The sequence below is a fragment of the Amphiura filiformis genome, chromosome 16, assembly GCF_039555335.1.
Source record: "Amphiura filiformis chromosome 16, Afil_fr2py, whole genome shotgun sequence".
Lineage (NCBI taxonomy): Eukaryota > Metazoa > Echinodermata > Ophiuroidea > Amphilepidida > Amphiuridae > Amphiura > Amphiura filiformis.
Window position 1 is genome coordinate 16,015,154 of NC_092643.1, and position 18,208 is coordinate 16,033,361.

Sequence of the window (18,208 nt, forward strand, 5' to 3'; positions counted from 1 at the left end):
CTTAGATACTTCACTGCAGTTTTGAAGGTTTCCGGTTTTGTGGGACAGATGCTGATCAGTTGTAGTAACTACAAATTTCGAACGTTTGAGGACTTGTTCTCAAGTTGTAGAAGGTGCCATAGGGTGTCTACAGTGTTATTTATTTATTTTTTATTATAAATGTCGCAAAATATTAAAGGAGTATTTCGTGATCCTAGCATGTTCTTTTTATGACATTTTTCAGTAGATATCAACGAAAAAAGCTTATTTCCAAAATTTCAGTTGCTTCCGATTTTGCGTTTGCGAGTTATGCATGATTATGTGTATTGCACTGCTCCATAGACACTGGGTGTAATTTCGCTCTGGTGCACCAGAACGAAATTCAAATTTGGCGATATTTTTGCTAAACGAATTAATCTGCAAGAAATATTTGGTACATAAACATTATGTAGCCAGAGGTATCCAGTGGTGTAAAAATCTCAACTTTTTTTTGGGAAAAGTGGGGGGATGAGGCTGTGGATCACGAAATGCCCCTTTAATATTGACAATAATTAACAACCTGTTTCACCTCTCCATATAATATGCATACATTGCTCACCTGTGTTTTCATATCATATTTTGTAGTGAAAAATGATTACAAATGTGTAATTTGCAATCATTTTTGGAGCAACGATTTCTTCGTACCGACGGCTAAGTGTGTATGTGAATGCACATTAAACACATACAAACACATACACAGCACCTGTTGGAACTCCCCGTCGGAGCGGGGAGTTTCAATTATTGGAACTGGATGCTGATTAGTTAAGTGTGGTGGAAGAGAGTTCCAATCACGTATTGTCTTTGGTATAAATGAGTTTTTGTAACAATCTTTATTGGCTGATATGGTTGAATAAGATTCTGGATGATGATGCCGCGATTGGCGCTGGACGGGCTGTAGAAGGTTTCCGATGGGCAGGGACAGGTCACCTATTCTTGCTTGCTGAAATACGCAGAGTCTTCTAGCCTTCCTCCTGGTGCTGCCTGAGTGGTTCTAATTCAAGAGCACGGAGACACCAGTATCAGGTTACAACCAATCCCCAGTAGTGAGGGGTTTGTTTGCCAAGAAGGAGGAAGTGGAAGGATCCAATTTATGGCCACTGCATATTATTACGTGATGCAATGGATCAGGATTTTGTTCACAATCACAAAAAGCTGATAAATCATACAGTTCCATGCATCCCGTATGCTCCAGATCTATTAGGTAGGTGACCATCTGGGTCGCTCAAATCATCTGCTTTAAGTGCAGCAAGAATTCCCTTTTCAAAAGCATGGATTGGGAGTTGATGACGTCACTAGGAGAGATCGTCAAAACTGGAGATCCGCACATGTATTTTATTCTCAACCGAATGCCAAATATGAAGCTCTCACCCAATGACCCCGTATTTTTTGGCATTTTGCTCTCACCGAATGCCCCTTGCTGTGAAAGTGCCAGCCCTACACCTATATCCATTTCATATTGAAGTCCCCCACCCCCCCACCGGGTTTTGACCCCATATCCATTTTCGCTCTTGCACCAAAACTTGTCAAGCTGAGTGTTAAACGGTTTGTTGTCTTTGCTTCAACTACTATTTATGGGAGGTTTTTCTACTCTGAAATTGAAATTGGACCGAGAAGAAATTCTTCCTGCAGTTGAGGCCCTTTTTCAGTGTCGATTTGTACAACTTGTCGTTGTGTCCTTTACCCGGGGTACTCAAGTTTGGTTTTGGTAGGGACGTGCTGCTGAGAATTTGAAAGTGGACCCATAAATATACCAATTTTTCAAGAAATTTGGACCCATTGATATACCAAAAGTCAAAATTTTCGGCCGAATTTAACCCAAATTGTCTTAGTTTTTCCAAATTTTCCCAAAATTTTGGGAAAATTTTGAAAATTTTAGCTAGATTATGGAAAAATTGGGCTATTTTACGAAAAAATTGAGAAAAAGTTTGAAAAAAGGACCCATTCATATACCAAAATTGGCTTTGAAAAAGGGGTCATTGATAATACCAAGAGGCTGAAAATGCTACCCATATTTGCTGCATGTCGCACGTCCCGTATGGTCATTTGTACTGAGTACCCCCGGTCCTTTACCTCTATGCCTCTGGGTATTCAAGGTGAAGATCAAAACCTCAAATTTTAATTTTGTGGGCACCCATTTTCAAGTCCACTGGGTAAAGACAAAGAAGGACACCATATTGAGGACAATAAAGGATGCAGAATGCCAAAACTGAAAACGGACAGGCAATTCGAGCCCTGTACCACCACCCACCAGACCTGCTGTAGCAGTATTATAAAGCTACAAATCAGTCAATCAAGTGGATTTCAAATGGTGTCACCCATTCCAGTATATATTTCACACTCCCTGTGTGGGAGCTTAAGGTCATGTCTTCCACCGGGGGTCACTCACTACTTGACTTGCTACGCACCTGTGTCCAAGAAAAACGTCTAAAAGGGTATATTTTTCACCACACAGCTTTTTCAGAAGGCATCGCCATTAAGGGGTCCTTTTTCAGCCAAATCCTTAGACGTTTAGGGTTAGTAATATTATTGTTTGAGTGAGTTTGCACTAATTTGGTAAAAATCACCACTTTTAATTGATTCTTGTTACTTTTGAGCATGTTTTCTTCAGTATCTATATGTCTGCAACATCAAAAAGACACCTTGGGCATCAAATTAGCTCAATTCCCTGTTTATACCACGTATCAATATAGATATTTCTCAGGTGACGCCATTTAGGGTATGGTTTTTGCCTGTGCTACGCCATTTAGGGTAGGATTGTGCACATGTTTCACCATTAAGGGGTGCAATTTGGTTGTGTGAAAATTCGCCATTAAGGGTGCATTTCAGAGGTGTTCGGACGCGGGTGGGAGGCACTTTTGTGTGAGAGTGACCCCCGGTATTCCACAGATATGGATTTCAGCTGGAATAGCCCATTTCAAAGGTTGTGCGTAAAAAGTTAGTTGTTTAAAATGTTATCATTGAAGCAAAACAGGTTACAAGAAAAGGAACCAACTTATAAACTTGTCCAAATTTTGAGACATAAATGCACATTTAACAAATTCGTATTTAAAAGCTGTTTGAATTTGTTTTGACCTATGTACAGATGATGTGCGATCTCTAGCCCTACCTGGCACATACCATGAGAAAGTCACTCACCTTGGAAATGCTCTACTCAGCTTCTGTCGTCTCAAACATCTGGATCTATCAAGGAATGCATTGCAGTCTCTTGATGGCATTCAACATCTGACGATGCTTGAAAAATTGAACCTGTATCCTTAAAATTAATAAATAAATAATATCATTAAATAAATGATACCGTAATTAGAAAGTCAAGTATTTGCACTTTGCAGCATGCATAAGTAAGTAAATTATGTAGGCCTACAGTCCTTGACAGGCTGCGACAAATCGCCTGTCCGATAGCCCGGGGCAATCACATTTTTTGTCGGGCAATTAAAACTCTGAAGAGCTGTGCCCGATCGGGCAAGTCTAAATTTAAACCAATTAAAGCTTGATGATTTAAAATGGAGTATTTCTGTCCAACTTGGCATGTTCACAGAAGTAAAAAAACGTCAAAACAAAGTAGAAAACTTCTTGAAATGGAACTCAAATTTCGCTAGGCATTCGTATCCCACACCAGACTTGCAGACATATACATGTATATATGCTAATGAACATCATGCCATTACGTGACGTATTGGAAGTTTGGCCAATTATAGAACCTGTTTCGTGCAGGTTTCGCACAAATATCATGACGTCAATGACGTCAGCTGGCCATGTATTTGCATATGATTGAGATTGAGATGTACTAGTGGTTGGCGAAATACGTAAATAGCCGTGACTTTACTGACAAAATTTCACATAAAATTCACATTATTTTCCACATGTAAGAAACAAACAGTGAAATAATTGAATGAAATGTTCATTTTTTATGCATTTCATGAATTTATTTATCAACTTAACTGAGAAAAGTATTGGATTTCCGTAAGAATGAAACTGCCAAATTCGGCACACTTACACACTGCACTGCATGATGAGTACGGTATGTGACTTTGTCGACAATTGTTGCCGGGAATATGGGTTAATTTCGGGCAATTTCGGGCAACCAATTTTTGGATATTGCCTGCCCGATCGGGCAAGCTAAAAAATAAAATTTGTCGCGGCCTGGTCCTTGAAATTCATCAAATTTCAAGGCTGAAGGAGCAAAGGGCACAAAGGCCAATTGATATGAACTGACAAAGCTTCGAAATTTAGAGGCACAAGGCCCCAAGGGCAGTGGAGGCTATGGTCTTTGTGAATTTTGAGGCCTGGTTATTTTGCAAGAGTTATATTAGCAAGAGGAAAATATCTTACCCCTGCATCATTCCTGTGAACCGTATTTAACATTCAAAAGCATTTTACTAAGCTGGAACAAGTTAGTTTGATTAATATTAATGATTATAAAAGAAATAAGGCCAATGGAACTCGATTATTAGTTTCCGATTGGATGTTTAAAAAAAAGGACGAGGTCGCTATTTCATTATTCATTATTCGGTCTCTTTTCATTATCCATTATGTCAACAAAATCAATGATTTTATGAACAGCTTTCTCCAAATTTAGGTACTCCACCAGTACCAAAGTATATATTGTTGATTAAAGACCATCTCAAAACAGGTGTTAATGCTTAGATCATCTTTACAGACATTTTGCAACAGATTGAGAAAAGATTTGAATTTGTTTGCATAAAAATGAAAAGAAATTAGCAATTTTTGTAATCACTAGAAACATGATGAGGTAATCCTTAAATTTCCATTATTTACTACATCCTCTACCCCTACAACTAAGAAAAAGTGCTGATTATGATCAGCAGGGGATGTCAGACATTTTGAGAGTTTCAATTTTGATTATTTCCATTTCAATGTTCAGATAATTGACTTTTTTATTAAAATATTAAATGAAAGTTTTGGTCAAATTGAAAAAGTGATGCGGGCGGTCAATAGGAAACTAACAATCAAGTTCCATTAGCCTAATATTATGTTATTAAAAGGGCATTTCGTGATCCACAACCTCATCCCCCCCACTTTTCTCAAAAAAAGTTGAGATTTTTATACCACTGGAAACCTCTGGCTGGCCACGCGTTTTGAACTCGCCACCCAAAAATGGTGGTTTTGTTACGCTTTTCCAAATCGAGACTCGTTCAAATTGTTATCTCTGCTTACACAAAAGGTATTGAAGTGTGTTTGGTGTCATGTTGTAGCTAAATGTGTGCCCTAACATACCTCCAAAGGAGAATTGTTTATCAGCTAAGATAGTGGAGTCAGAGTTGTTTGAGTTCAGAATGACCGAGGTGGCGGATGAGGCGGTGGCTGATGAGGCGGTGGCGGTATGTGGAAAGTCTATGGGAAATAAAGATTTTGTGTATGCGCGTTGAATCAACTGATCATATCTTTGCATCCATATGGGCTACAGACATGGCTAAGAGCTCTTTTGAAAGATTATTTATTCTGCTAATTGTTTTAATCATTTTGAACTCTTTATGATGGGTTTAGTCTATGAAATGCAAACTTTTCTGTGCAAAACTACCTGTTTTCATATTAAACACTACAGGTAGTAAGCAATGCGGATGTCTTCAAAATGTAAAAGTTGCCCTAAATTTTTAATTACTTATCCTATCTTAGTCAAAGTTTACATTTTCTGAGAGGAAATTTGATGAGGAATCTAAATATGGACTTACTTTTTTTGTAATTGGTTAGGGGTAAAATGTTTCAGTTCAAAATGTGTTGAATTTGAAATTTGAACATATTTTGGGACACCCTGTATTCCGAGATTACCAAACAGCTGTGATTTTTTTTCTTCCAAAGCTAGTAGGCAACACAGAACCTCTAACCAAATCAATGTTGTTTACTTTCAGTTTATAACTGCAAGTTAGTAATAAGCAATGCATTAAGTGACCCATTTTTATTTGGATTTTTTTTATTCCACCCTGTATAACTTCAAGGTCACCCTGTACAATGAGTTGAAATGTGTATATTTAAATTGCTTTGCCTTCAGCTTTCCAAAAATGTATACTTTTGCTAGTTTAGGGTTGATAGTTGTGGAGATATTCTAATTTGAAACTTGATTGGTGTAAAAATTCATAATATTTGTGATGTAACGCTAAGGGTGGCGAGTTCAAAACACATGGCCGGCTACATAATGTTTATGTACCAAAAATTTCTTGCAGATTAATTCGTTTAGCAAAAATATCGTCAAATTTGAATTTTGTTCTGGTATACCAGAACAAAATTACAGCAGTGGCCTATGGAGCAGTGTAATACACATCATGCATAACTCTCAAACGCAAAATCGGAATCCACTGAAAATTTGGGAATAAGCTTTTTTTGTGGATATCTACTGAAAAATGTCATAAAAGGAGGATGCTAGGATCACAAAATCCGCCTTTAAATTGTTATTGCATTTCTAACAATTTAGGTTTACACACTTAACTCATGATATGCAGATATTATAACAATGTAGCCACACTTAAGGAACTCTACAAGCTGCGACACAATACATTACTGGAGGAAGTTGATTTGCGCCTTAACCCAGTCACCAAAAACGAACCAGACTACAGGCTCTTTATGGTACACATGCTTCCCAACCTCAGAAAACTGGGTAAGTCTTAGTGGCAGCGCCATAGGGGGGCATGGCGGGGAAAATGTCCCCAGTCAGAACTCTTGCCCCCCCTGTTGACCCCCAGTAAAAACCCGAAATTACGATAATATCCACTTTTTGCGGCAATTTTGCGCAAAATTTGTTGATTTTGGCCCCCCTGAAATTCTCTTTGCCTGGTTTTGTGCAGTACCTGCTGGTGGGTCCTGTGAAGTAGCAGCAGCATTGGTACTGTGTAGGTACTCAGAGTGCACCAGTCAGGTACCTTGGCAACAATACCTGATTACCTGTGCAGATGACCCAAGTAGGAATCTTGTAGTGATAGTTTTAACTTCATGTATCAAGCTTTCTGAAAGTTGTTCACAGTGTCAGATTGATAACAAATAGTTTTATTTCAATGAGCTAGCCATGGGATTTTTTACTAGTACTACACACTTTACTAAAGTTTAATGACAACATCATCATTTAAATCAATAATGTGCGATTTGCTCATGGTGATGCCTCATTTTCACAAATTTCTACTTTTTGCATGATTGGAATATATCTAATGATATGCTTAAATACCCTGAAATAATTGTTTTCTCTCTTTTATCTCATTTGTTTTTGGCCCAAAAGAATGAAACCTGGGGCATATCTGTATAGTTCACACCAACAATATTTTGGGGAAAAATAAAAATCTCATTTTTTAGTGCAAATTGCATATTATTGCTCTTTTTTGATCTAAGCAGTAGGATAAGCTGAATTTATGCAACATATCTGAGCAACAATTGATGTAGAGCATGTTTAGTTGTGTTGGAAAAGGCGATCTGCCTCAGTGGTCAAAAATGACTTCGACATGTCTTATTAAAATTACTTATTAGTGTGATAGAAAGCCTGATGTGCTAAATAATGAATGGTGAATAACGAAAGAGTCGCTTCACATTTGGCGAAAGATATGCGACTTGAAACCCCACATCAACTTTCATTAGCCTTAGATTCCAAATCATATTTCTACCTTGTGGTCAAGTGGCCAATTTGAAGAAATGAATAATTGTAGGAATTTGTTGGGTAAATATCGTTTCTCCTTGATAATAGGTGTGTAATACAAACATTTACTACACGTTGCTCTGCAAAAGTCTAATAAAGTTGGAAATATCATGTGTGACTTCACTGACTTGTTTCACCTATTATGTGAGCTGTGATTGGTCGAGATTGCATTTCTATTGTTCCTAATGAATGACTCGGAATGATTCGGCAATAGCCGTTTGTGAAAGGAATCGGAATCCGAAATTGTGTATTTCCCAACAAGAATATCCTACAAAAAGTATGGATCCTGCATCAACATTCTGCACTGTTACATACTAACTTGTCAGTTCAAATGAATAATAAATTGTTTGTGACCATTTCAGATGATAGATCTATTCGAGACAGTGAGAGGAAGGCAGCATTGATGCATTTCAACACAGACCAGGTAATGATGATACATTCTTAAACACTTGAGAACGTTCCTGCAATCTCATTGGTTCTTACCCATGTGATATGACACGATATCACACGGGTCAGCGCGTGTGCGTTGGCGTAAAACAACTTGGCTTCGCCTCGTTGTTTTACTGAAAATAATGATGTTGCCCGTGTTATATGAGACGATAGATGCACTCCAGGGGCTAAAACCAATACCTTTATTCTCTAAATATAGCTTAGGCATATACCCATGGCAGTGTTTGTAAACTACATGTACAAATGTCCTATTGCTTCCTGCTACCACGATGTAACCATGATAACAGACTAACAGGAAGAGAAAAAATGAAAACAAGTACTGAAAACATTTTTGTCAAGTTTGACACCAAGGTGATTGCTTGCCATGAATATTTTGTTGGCAGAAAATTATTCCAATTATCCAGATTTTCATTTTTTAAATGTTAAACAGGGGAACATTAAGCATTCATTAAAATTTCTTTCTAAGGAAGTTTTTGGGTAAATGCTTCAAAATGCATAACTGCTGTACTCATCCAGGTTGGCATAGGGATATCGTCAGATATTTTCATTATTATAGTTGTCAAATTTTGTGTTCATTTTGATAGGCTTCAGAACTGACTGAGCACCCACCACAAGTGATACAAGTAGCAACAGACAAGCAGTCAATACCAAGAGCTGATTATGTCAAATCTATGGCTAAGAAATCAACAGGTAAGTTGAAATGTGATCTGATCATATATGTGGCACAATCTGGTCCATTGGGGGGGGCAAGGCGGCAAATTTGGAATTGAGATAAAGGCAAATTTATGGAGTAAAAACAATAAAAGACATAAGAAAATATCCATCACAAACTTCAGAACTTTAGAACCAAGTATGCTAGACCTTTGGGTCCGTATTCACAAAACAACTTAGATCAGGTCTAACCATGGAGTTTAGAATTAGGGAGGGATCCTATTGTCTTTGATTTTCCTCCTTTACTCCTAGCAAAGTCCAAAAGTTGAAATGCAGCCTTCTACTATTAAGCTAAATTATGTATCTGCCTTTAACAGGATCTACAATAATATAGAATGAGGTATGTAAATACCAAAAAGTTCCTTCTCCATAATTCTAACCGCCATGGTTAGACCAGGTCTAAAGTTAGACCTGGTCTAATTTGTTTGATAGCCTTATGTTTGTAAGGTAATAATTATAGTAAGACAATTTTCAAAAATGTTTCCTTTGGCCCCCATGGAGCAGATCGTGTCACATATGATCCCATCAGTCAAATGTTGGTGATTCTGAAATGAAACAAATAAACAAACGAAACAAATGTTGGAGATGAAAGAGGTGGCTTTTGTTTAGGAGAATAAACAAACTATGATGATATTTTATAAGTTTCGTCATAAAGCAATTATTAAAGGAGGTAGGGTTGAATGACCACTCATAGGTTGAATTTCCAGTCTGCCTAATCATGAAGCTCCCCTGGCCAAGTGGTTAAGGTGCAGGTCTTGTAAACCTGAGGTCCTGGGTTCAATTCCCAGGCGGGATCACTTTTCCTGTTTCCTCCTTTAATAATTGCTCCACAGTGAAACTTGCAAAATATCATCATTAATAGTAACGTTGAGAACTTTCCCTGAAAGTCTGTGATTTTCAGGATGCAGTTGGTGCATTCTTGCAAGGATCTAATAATATCAATAGCTCAAATTTTACAATTTCCCCCATGAAACAAAGTGGAGCAGATCAGTGTTCGAAATTTTGGTTTTCCGGTTGCCCGGGACAACTAAAAAAGTCGCCGGACAACCAAAAATACCGATTCGGTTGTCCGCCGGACAACCATAAATCTAGCCAAAAGTCACATTTGTAGGCCTACGGACAACCAAAAACTTAGACGGACAACCAGAAATTGTAATCTGGTTGTACGTGGGACAACCATTTATTTTTCCTAAATTCGAACACTGGAGCAGATGATGGACAGATGCAAATTATAAAACTACTTTAAACATTATTTAGAGGTTAATAACTGCACATCGATTATTTGGAGGGCATTGTGAAAAATCTAAACATTTTGCTTTTGGAACTGAGGGATATTCCAAGGTCCAAAGCAAAATGTTTAGATTTTTCACAATGCCCGACTATATTACCGATGCAAAGTTATTAACCTCATTCATCTTCCGTCACTTTAATCTCTTCACCTTACAAAATAACACAAAATTTTGCTCAAAAATAGATGATTTTTACATCTTCCCTTTCCAAAAATCGATCAGGCTAAAACAGGACAACCAATAACAAAAGTGCGTATCACAATCTGTGCAATTATGGTAGCGCGCAATCCAAATACGGCAGCCAGCGCGCGCGCAGTTTGTTCGACGCACAACAACACGCAAACGCCGGCCAATTGTGTGAGATATTAATGACCTCGATTTGCGTTCACGTTTTCACAAATAACTAAATGTAATTGGATCGCACGCATCGCGTTTATTAATGAGGTTATGAATACCAAATAGTAACTGCTTCTAAAATTAATAGAACATTGTACCTGAAACATGCAAAATGTGCATATGTTGACACTAATTTTCCAAGAAGGGTAAATTTTAGTATAAATTGGACCAAAAGGGTAAATCCACACAATAATACCTGGTGTAGGCTGTCTTTATAACTGTAAAATTGTAATTGATTAACACAAATTAAAGAAATACATTCCTGTGCACAGTAATGCTTTCCTCATATTTGTGTAATCAACAAAACACAACAACCAGGAGAGCAAGATCCTCGGCCCATGGACAATGAGCAGGGCAGGGCCCTTCAAACATTGCCTTCATCAGCCCTTATTTCATTTTTGTGTTTGCTCAGCCCCTGGACCCTCAGAGCCCCTGAACTTTGTCCACCCTGTCCACCCATTTGCTACGCTCCTGACAACAACATTATTTATATATAGAAAGATTTAAACTCTTGATCTCAATACAAAATATTTACCTCCGTAATTTTCAGCTGTTGCTACTACAGCCTTCGTCAGCGGAATGACCCGATCATGCACTCTTGAAGTGTGACGTAATGACCGGGTCATAGACCTTTGGTAACTTGTAGCGCCCTCCGTCTTTGTTCAGAGATGGTTGGTTGGCCCTGATGTGGATGGTCTCCTTGACTCCTCTCAAACCAGCGAGGTTCCCTATCCAAGATTTGGACTTTGTCCAGGTCGACGTGATGGCCCGGTGGCTCTATGTGGATATGTTTGGAAACCAACCATCTCTGAACAAAGACGGAGGGCACAAGTTACCAAAGGTCTATGACCCGGTTATTACATCACACTTCAAGAGTGCACGATCAGGTCATTCCGCTGACGAAGGCTGTAGTAGCAACAGCTGAAAATTACGGAGGTAAATATTTTGTATTGAGATCAAGAGTTTAAATCTTTCTATATATGGATTACCAATACAGATGAACTTTCATGCTAACATTATTTATGTCTATTTCTTTGGTATTTTAGCATTGGATGATGACGATTGTGAAATACTAGATCTGATCGCAAGAACAGGGGACTTGAATCTCCCTCAACCCATCAGTGGATCAACAGCCTCATACCCACAGGCAAGGAAGCACACATTGGAAGGTATGCCATATATAGCTTGATGAACTTTTTAAATTGCAAATCTGAATAAAAGCCCATGGTAAATTTAAATTAGGGAATAAGAAGAATAAACTCTTCATTGCTAACAGGGCTGGAATGGCATTCTGTCGGTCAGCATGACATCACTCGCGAAAGCTTCTTCCCATTGGTTGTTTTTGCCAGGGTTGGGTTGTGTCATCTCGCACCCTCTGACATGAAGGGGATGCTTACTGTTGCACTCAATGGGGAAATCACAAAACATGCCATAAAATAAATACCTCTAGGTGAAACAACTCTGAACATTCAATCTTCAATCAGTGAAATCAACTTCCAATAATTACAAAAGAAAAGGCATATATGGATAATTTCTATGCTGAAAAAATTGCCTAGAACTGAAAGGCCCTGTACAAATCAATAGGGATTTGGCAGGATTGTCACCTTTGACAGATATGAGAAATGGGTAAGTGCTATAAATGGAACAACCCTGACCAAGAGAATGATCTTTATAGCTTGATTGGCCGTAGAAAATACATATTGGAACACTGGGGTTGAGATTATATACATGGGTAATAATGAGTCGTTATGTGTGGAGGGAGCTTATATGTCTATAGCTGAATCAAGTGTATTATATCACATCATAGGCGGTGGAAGCGGGGGATTTCCTTTTTGGGGCCAGAAATCACTATGGTTTGGGTCCAAATAGGGTAAAATTGTACACTCTGACCCATCAAATAGCAAGACACACCTTCATTTGGGGCTAAAATAGTCGTGAAATTTTAAAGGCCTAGCAAAACAGAAACAAAATTCACTCGTCCCGACCCCCCCCCAGCTGCCACTGATCACATAATTAACATTGTATTCAGGAAGTTGCTGGGGTGGACAAAATTTATTTAGTTTGATGAGGGTTTATTATGCTACTGCATCATATGGTTTGCATTAGATGAGATGGGATTAAAGTCAATTCAGAAAAAAAATATAAATGTTCTTGAAAAACAAGCAGATTGAAGATACAGCTTTGGGGTTAAATTTTTCAAACCATGGTCAAGGATTGTGAAATGATGTACATTTTTGTACTATAAAGTACTAGTACCAGGAAAGTGCACTGACCACACGCCCTGTGACCAGGATCACACGGTGCTACACAGCTTGTTCAGCGAATGAGATGCTGATATGTTTGATTCCGTAGATTTCTATTCCCCACATTTTTGCTGTGTGTGTGTGTGCTGAAGTGGCAAGTTAAGTAAGTGCTGTACTGCTCTAGTAACTTGTGTGGTGTTGGATCCAAAGAAAAATGGTAAATATTTCTTGTAGACATCTGAAAGTTATATTTGCCAAAGCTGATAAAGATAAGTCCACAACGGATGTTTCTCATTTACTTGTTTGATACAATCACAATTACTTTGACAAGTTTGACATTAGCAACAATGAGATGTACGATCAACAAGCCATTATTTACCACAACAATGCTGCTAACAATATGTAGACTATTGTTCTCATTTAGGAACCAAAGGCCTTACACAGTATTGTTACTGTGAATCCATCCACTGTTTGCTTTGTAATGGTACTTCCAATTGAAATTAATATACCTATAGCATCACAACCCATTGCAATATTGCACAGGTAAATCAGAAATGTGTGTTTGTGGACTTAACATGATTTGGAACCAAGCTCTTCATATATGTTAGTTACTTATTATTAATATTTTATAGAAATGAGATTAATGGACCAAAATGAGAGACCAAACAGAATACCAAATGACTCCCCATCAAGGAGACATACAACAAACCAAGATGAGACACAGTCTCCTACACAGGGTGGTTACAGAACACAATATGCAACACATGGGTATAATGGTATAGACCCAAGGATAGGCAGTGATGGTGAAGAGATGGACCCTCTGATGAATGCTGGTGGTGGTAGGTGTTCAGAATTTATTTCAAATGCATATCACACACTCTTTATATTGAACTCCATGCATGAGACATGGCTAAACATGAACAAGTTGTACTCATTTGAATTTTACGATAATTAATGTTATTAAACACATTTGAATTGTGGCCCTGTTGCTAACAGATTCTCTTCCTTGTCACTTCCAGCTGATTAACCCCTGAGCACTACCTGCCGATCTACCATTACCTCTTGGTCAATTACATGATATCTTCACTTTAATCACCAATCAGAATGGAGCTTTGCAAATAAGCCCCCCCAATTTTTTTTGCATGGTGAAATTATTCTAACAATGTTGCTGATTGGTCCAATTGCTAATGAAAACTTCTTTTTAGCCAATTGGCAGGTAGTTCTCATGGGGTTAAGCTTGAATTGAATTTGACTTCAACACAGATTAAAACATTATAAACAGGGACTGCCTTTTGAGGAGAGTGCGATCAATCACTCTCTACTGCTCTCCTTAAATCTGATATAGAAGAGTGATTTTAAGCTCTCTTCAGTAGACCATTTTCTCCTTACCTTCTATTGTAAATGCTCTAAGCTGCTCTCCTTGAAGGCTCCAGAAGAGCTATTTAATGCTCTGCTGCAAATTCCAAAAGACAGTCCCTGCATAAAGCATAAACACCTCCTAGTCTTTCAAGTAATTTGTGGCCATCATGGAATATACACAGCTTACATGTAGCGTACACAACGTAATATGCGCTCTATGCAATGTTTAGGAGTGCAATTGATCAATTTTGCAAAGGTTCCAGCTACGACATACTTGTTTGTGTTGTTGCTGCCCGCAAAGCTGCACACGTTTCATGATAGACCAAATTATTAGTTGAAAGAACTGTAAATTTGGTAGTGTGTAAATTAAAACTGATAAGGTCTCTTTTGATTTTGACTTTCCTCTGCTGTTAAGTGGTCGTAAGGTTTGAGTGTTAGTAGTTTAAAATATAGTATGATGTGTACTTTAACACTAACATTGCTGTGTTCTCTCTTTCATCTCCTACCATGTTTGTCAACCCTGTACTGTGCTTATGCCCGTCATGCATGTCAACCCTATGCACAATGCTTCACTTTAAACTTGCTCTCATTTATAGTTGCTATCACGCCACTTAGAAAATATTTCCCATCAGTCATGGCTCATGCTAGTCCACCAACTCCCCCTACCCCTGAAATGCCAGAAATTGCCCCAGGTATTCTCACCCCCTCTGAAAGTCCAAATACTTCATTCCAGGGTACTACGCCATTGTCATATGAGCATGAGTGGCGTAACCATACAAGAGGTATGAATCATTTTAAATTTATTATTATAAATTGAAAGGTATCCCTTTATAGCAAGTTACAAATGAATTTTCTGTTATCACAAAATTATGAACTGATCTGACCAATACAGATAGTTTTTTATTAATGGCACACAAATTTTGTTTTTGTGGAAGTCGCATTTTTACTATAGTGGAAATTCCAATTGAATGAACACAGCCTGACATAGCGTGACGATTTTTTGCGTACACTGTGCGATGTATGCCAGCATGTGCGACTGTGCGTGAGTAATGCGGAAGTGAATCCAACCTTGCCAACGCACTTGTGATTGGTTAGTATTGTATCCAAGCTCATGCTTTCGCTTTGAAGTTTGAAATATGCGATATACAATCGCGGTTGGATCTAGCACAGCTGTTGAAAGCTGTGTTCATTCAATTCAAATTCCTAGTATAAGCTGCATTGATGGCTAAACTTAACTCAACTGATATTCCTTTAGAATTGGTATGTTAGACATCATAAGGCATTTAATATCAAACTAATAAATAAATATAAGTCCCCCCCCATGGTTGTGTTGCCCTCAGATGAAATGTTTGGAGAGCGTCAGGCAGTCAATTTTTTCGCTCTTTGTATACCGAACCTTTTTAAACCTACAATGAGAGGTCAATATGTTTTCTAGAAGAAAAGAGAGGAAAAGATGTTGCTACAATCCTCGAAAAATGTCTTTAAACATTTAAGCGTCTTTAGGGGAAAATGAATCCCCCACTCCCTGTGCAATGTTGAGATGTGCAAATGTGTTAAATGTGTCTTCAATGTGTCACACAACATTGAATGATGGGGGCAGGGAAGGGAAAAGTGAAGGCCCAGCTTTCTTCTATTACCCAATATTGATCATTTTTATCCACATTAAAAATACATGTTTCATTTTATTAAAGTGTTCCAAGCACGTTCTTCGCGGATTGTAGCTTTATTTTATATTCAGATTGTAATTATTTTCATCAACAAGTCTGATTAGATATTTGATCAGATTTTGACATTTTAGCCAAGCAGTAGTGACTCTTCGTCATTTTTTTGCTAAAATTGTTTTGATCTAAAATATGTACTGGTAGATTTATGGCAGGACATCATGGAAGTTATAACTTATAGTAATTTTTTTGTTTTGGGTGTTTAAGCTTCCCATTAAAAGAACATCAATGCAAAAGCCTCACCCCTTCCCCTGCCAAAACTAACCCCTTTTGATACAAGCAAGCCAGCAGACAATCCAAACCAAAATATAAATGGTTTTGAAATCTGGAATGGAATCTTGCCCCTCCCTTACCTACTTCTCTTATCAAGTCTAACTTTCACCATCCCGAATAAAGCTGAATTTATACTCGATGGCCTAGCAATTGCGATGCCCCGCTTTTGGAAAGCGATGGGCAATCGCTGAATTTTGTGACGCACCACTCGTCGCTTTTGCATTTATACTATCACGGTGATAGCGATTGCAGACGACAATTATAAAAATATTCCAAATGCCACAAAATACATATTTAGAACATCCATTGCTGTCAATAATTATTGCTTTGAATTAATTTGTCACCGAAAGTTAATAATCGAGAAAGGTTAATTAATTAACAAAATAATAGATCCAGTTGGTTTGAAATGATTGGTTGATGCATTCACATGTCAAGCAACATCACTTTTAAGTTGAGATTTCGTCAACTTGCAAAAACGACATTGTTTGATTTGTATCGATTGATCGGATTGACGATCTGAAAACAGAAGTAAACACTGAGCATGCGTGAGAATTGCTTTTCTGCAAAAGCGATCAAGTATAAATTCAGCTTAATATACGTATGATGCATCACAAAATCCATCCAATGCCTGTTGTGGTGGGTATGCTGTTATAGACTTAAAATACTCAATTACTATAATACGTTTACGGGACCTTTGGACGTCCAACCGATCGATTTGAACGTACCATTGGCCTGGAGAGGAGGCATCTCTGTAGACGATAAATCAATATGACCTTCATCAAGTGAGGATCAGCCAAGCACGAAAAGTTTCTTGTTTAGCGTAACTAGCATTTTATCAAGTATTTTTTTACCGTAGGCTTTTAAATCATAATGTACAGGCCTGCCTCAAGTGTAATATGCGAGTAGGATGATGTCTTTGATATTCTTCTTGATTTTAATATTATACCTATTTCTTTTCTTTTAATACCTTTACATCATAGGCCTATAACTTGGTAGTGAAAATATAGTCTAAAACAAAATGGGATTTCCCTCCACCTTTTCTTTTTCAAAGAAAGTTTTCAAGGTGGAAATAATGTCACGGGTATTTTTGCTGCCATTTTTAATGATACGAAATACCTGTGTGATGGTTGATGAAGCTCTGATATTAACTGTAATGGCATGGGAAATATATCAATTGTGTGAAGAATACTTTGTGTGAACAATTTAGATTTAATGTAGTATATGATTCTGAATTACAAAGTATTGGTTAGTACTTTTGTGATATTTCCAATTGGCGTTAAACATGTTTAATACACGCCTGCATTTGTAATGCTTGCTGGGGAGTAAACAAAATATTTGGTGTGCGTGGCCTGAACTAAAGGTCTGTAGTGCAAATCTGTCTCTTTATCCAGCGTTTAGAGAATGTGTACCCAACCGTTGCTGTCAAAAGACCTTTGATTCTGGATACTTGTCCGAGTGTTTAATGACATTGTACCATATATGTCTACTGCGAATGCGGTGGCATAGCATAATTATCCACTGACGTATACAGAACATCATTAACAAACTTTAGTACTTCTCGGACCTAAAGATTATAAGAGATTATACACTTAGATGATGTTGTATTCATACTTGCATCTACCAGCATATATTGCGACGTCGCCCGAAGCTAGCCTTTCGAATATGCTTCTCGTGTGGCGTGTGTAAATAAACGAATTAGGTATGAAGCATGAGCATAAGGTTAACATCGTCACGCGTCTGCGCATGTCCGTAGGTGCTAGGCCAAGTATAAACTTTCATTTAACATTCTAACCAAGCACATGCACCTCAAATCTAACCTTCTACCTCTCTTCCGGCAAACATAGTCCAAGGGTCCCTTAAACGTGCTATAATAAAGGATATTATTGCAATTAGCTTTCCCCTCATAATATTGAATGCACAAATGAGACCATCTAGTGATATTGCTTTACTTCTTAAGTCGGAAATTTTCACTCTGAACAAGTTATTGTAAATACCTAGATTTGTAATCTCCACAATGACAATGTATGATATTCCACATTTAATTGGCCAGCTCAATCGACCAGGCAGAAATTGGATCAATATTGCAGTGTGGCACATTTTACACCAAAATGCAAC

The 18,208-nt window shown here is 37.9% G+C and overlaps 1 protein-coding gene and 1 non-coding gene across 5 annotated transcripts in view; both read left to right on the top strand.

Moving 5' to 3' along the window:
- Nucleotides 1-18,208, top strand: part of LOC140135632 (centrosomal protein of 72 kDa-like) — a 40,873-nt gene that overhangs the window by 1,677 nt on the left and 20,988 nt on the right. Inside the window, exons 2-8 of one of the 4 annotated variants that reach the window (XM_072157202.1) lie at nucleotides 3,101-3,266; nucleotides 6,474-6,628; nucleotides 8,014-8,075; nucleotides 8,686-8,791; nucleotides 11,544-11,666; nucleotides 13,373-13,579; nucleotides 14,696-14,881. In XM_072157202.1, the coding sequence (XP_072013303.1) occupies nucleotides 3,101-3,266; nucleotides 6,474-6,628; nucleotides 8,014-8,075; nucleotides 8,686-8,791; nucleotides 11,544-11,666; nucleotides 13,373-13,579; nucleotides 14,696-14,881 (1,005 nt within the window). The remainder of the gene's footprint in view (nucleotides 1-3,100; nucleotides 3,267-6,473; nucleotides 6,629-8,013; nucleotides 8,076-8,685; nucleotides 8,792-11,543; nucleotides 11,667-13,372; nucleotides 13,580-14,695; nucleotides 14,882-18,208) is intronic. The other 3 variants (XM_072157203.1, XM_072157205.1, XM_072157204.1) reach the window with 3 other exon arrangements.
- Trnat-ugu (transfer RNA threonine (anticodon UGU)) lies at nucleotides 9,536-9,609 on the top strand. The gene has a single exon. It is a non-coding gene; the product is annotated as a tRNA-Thr (tRNA).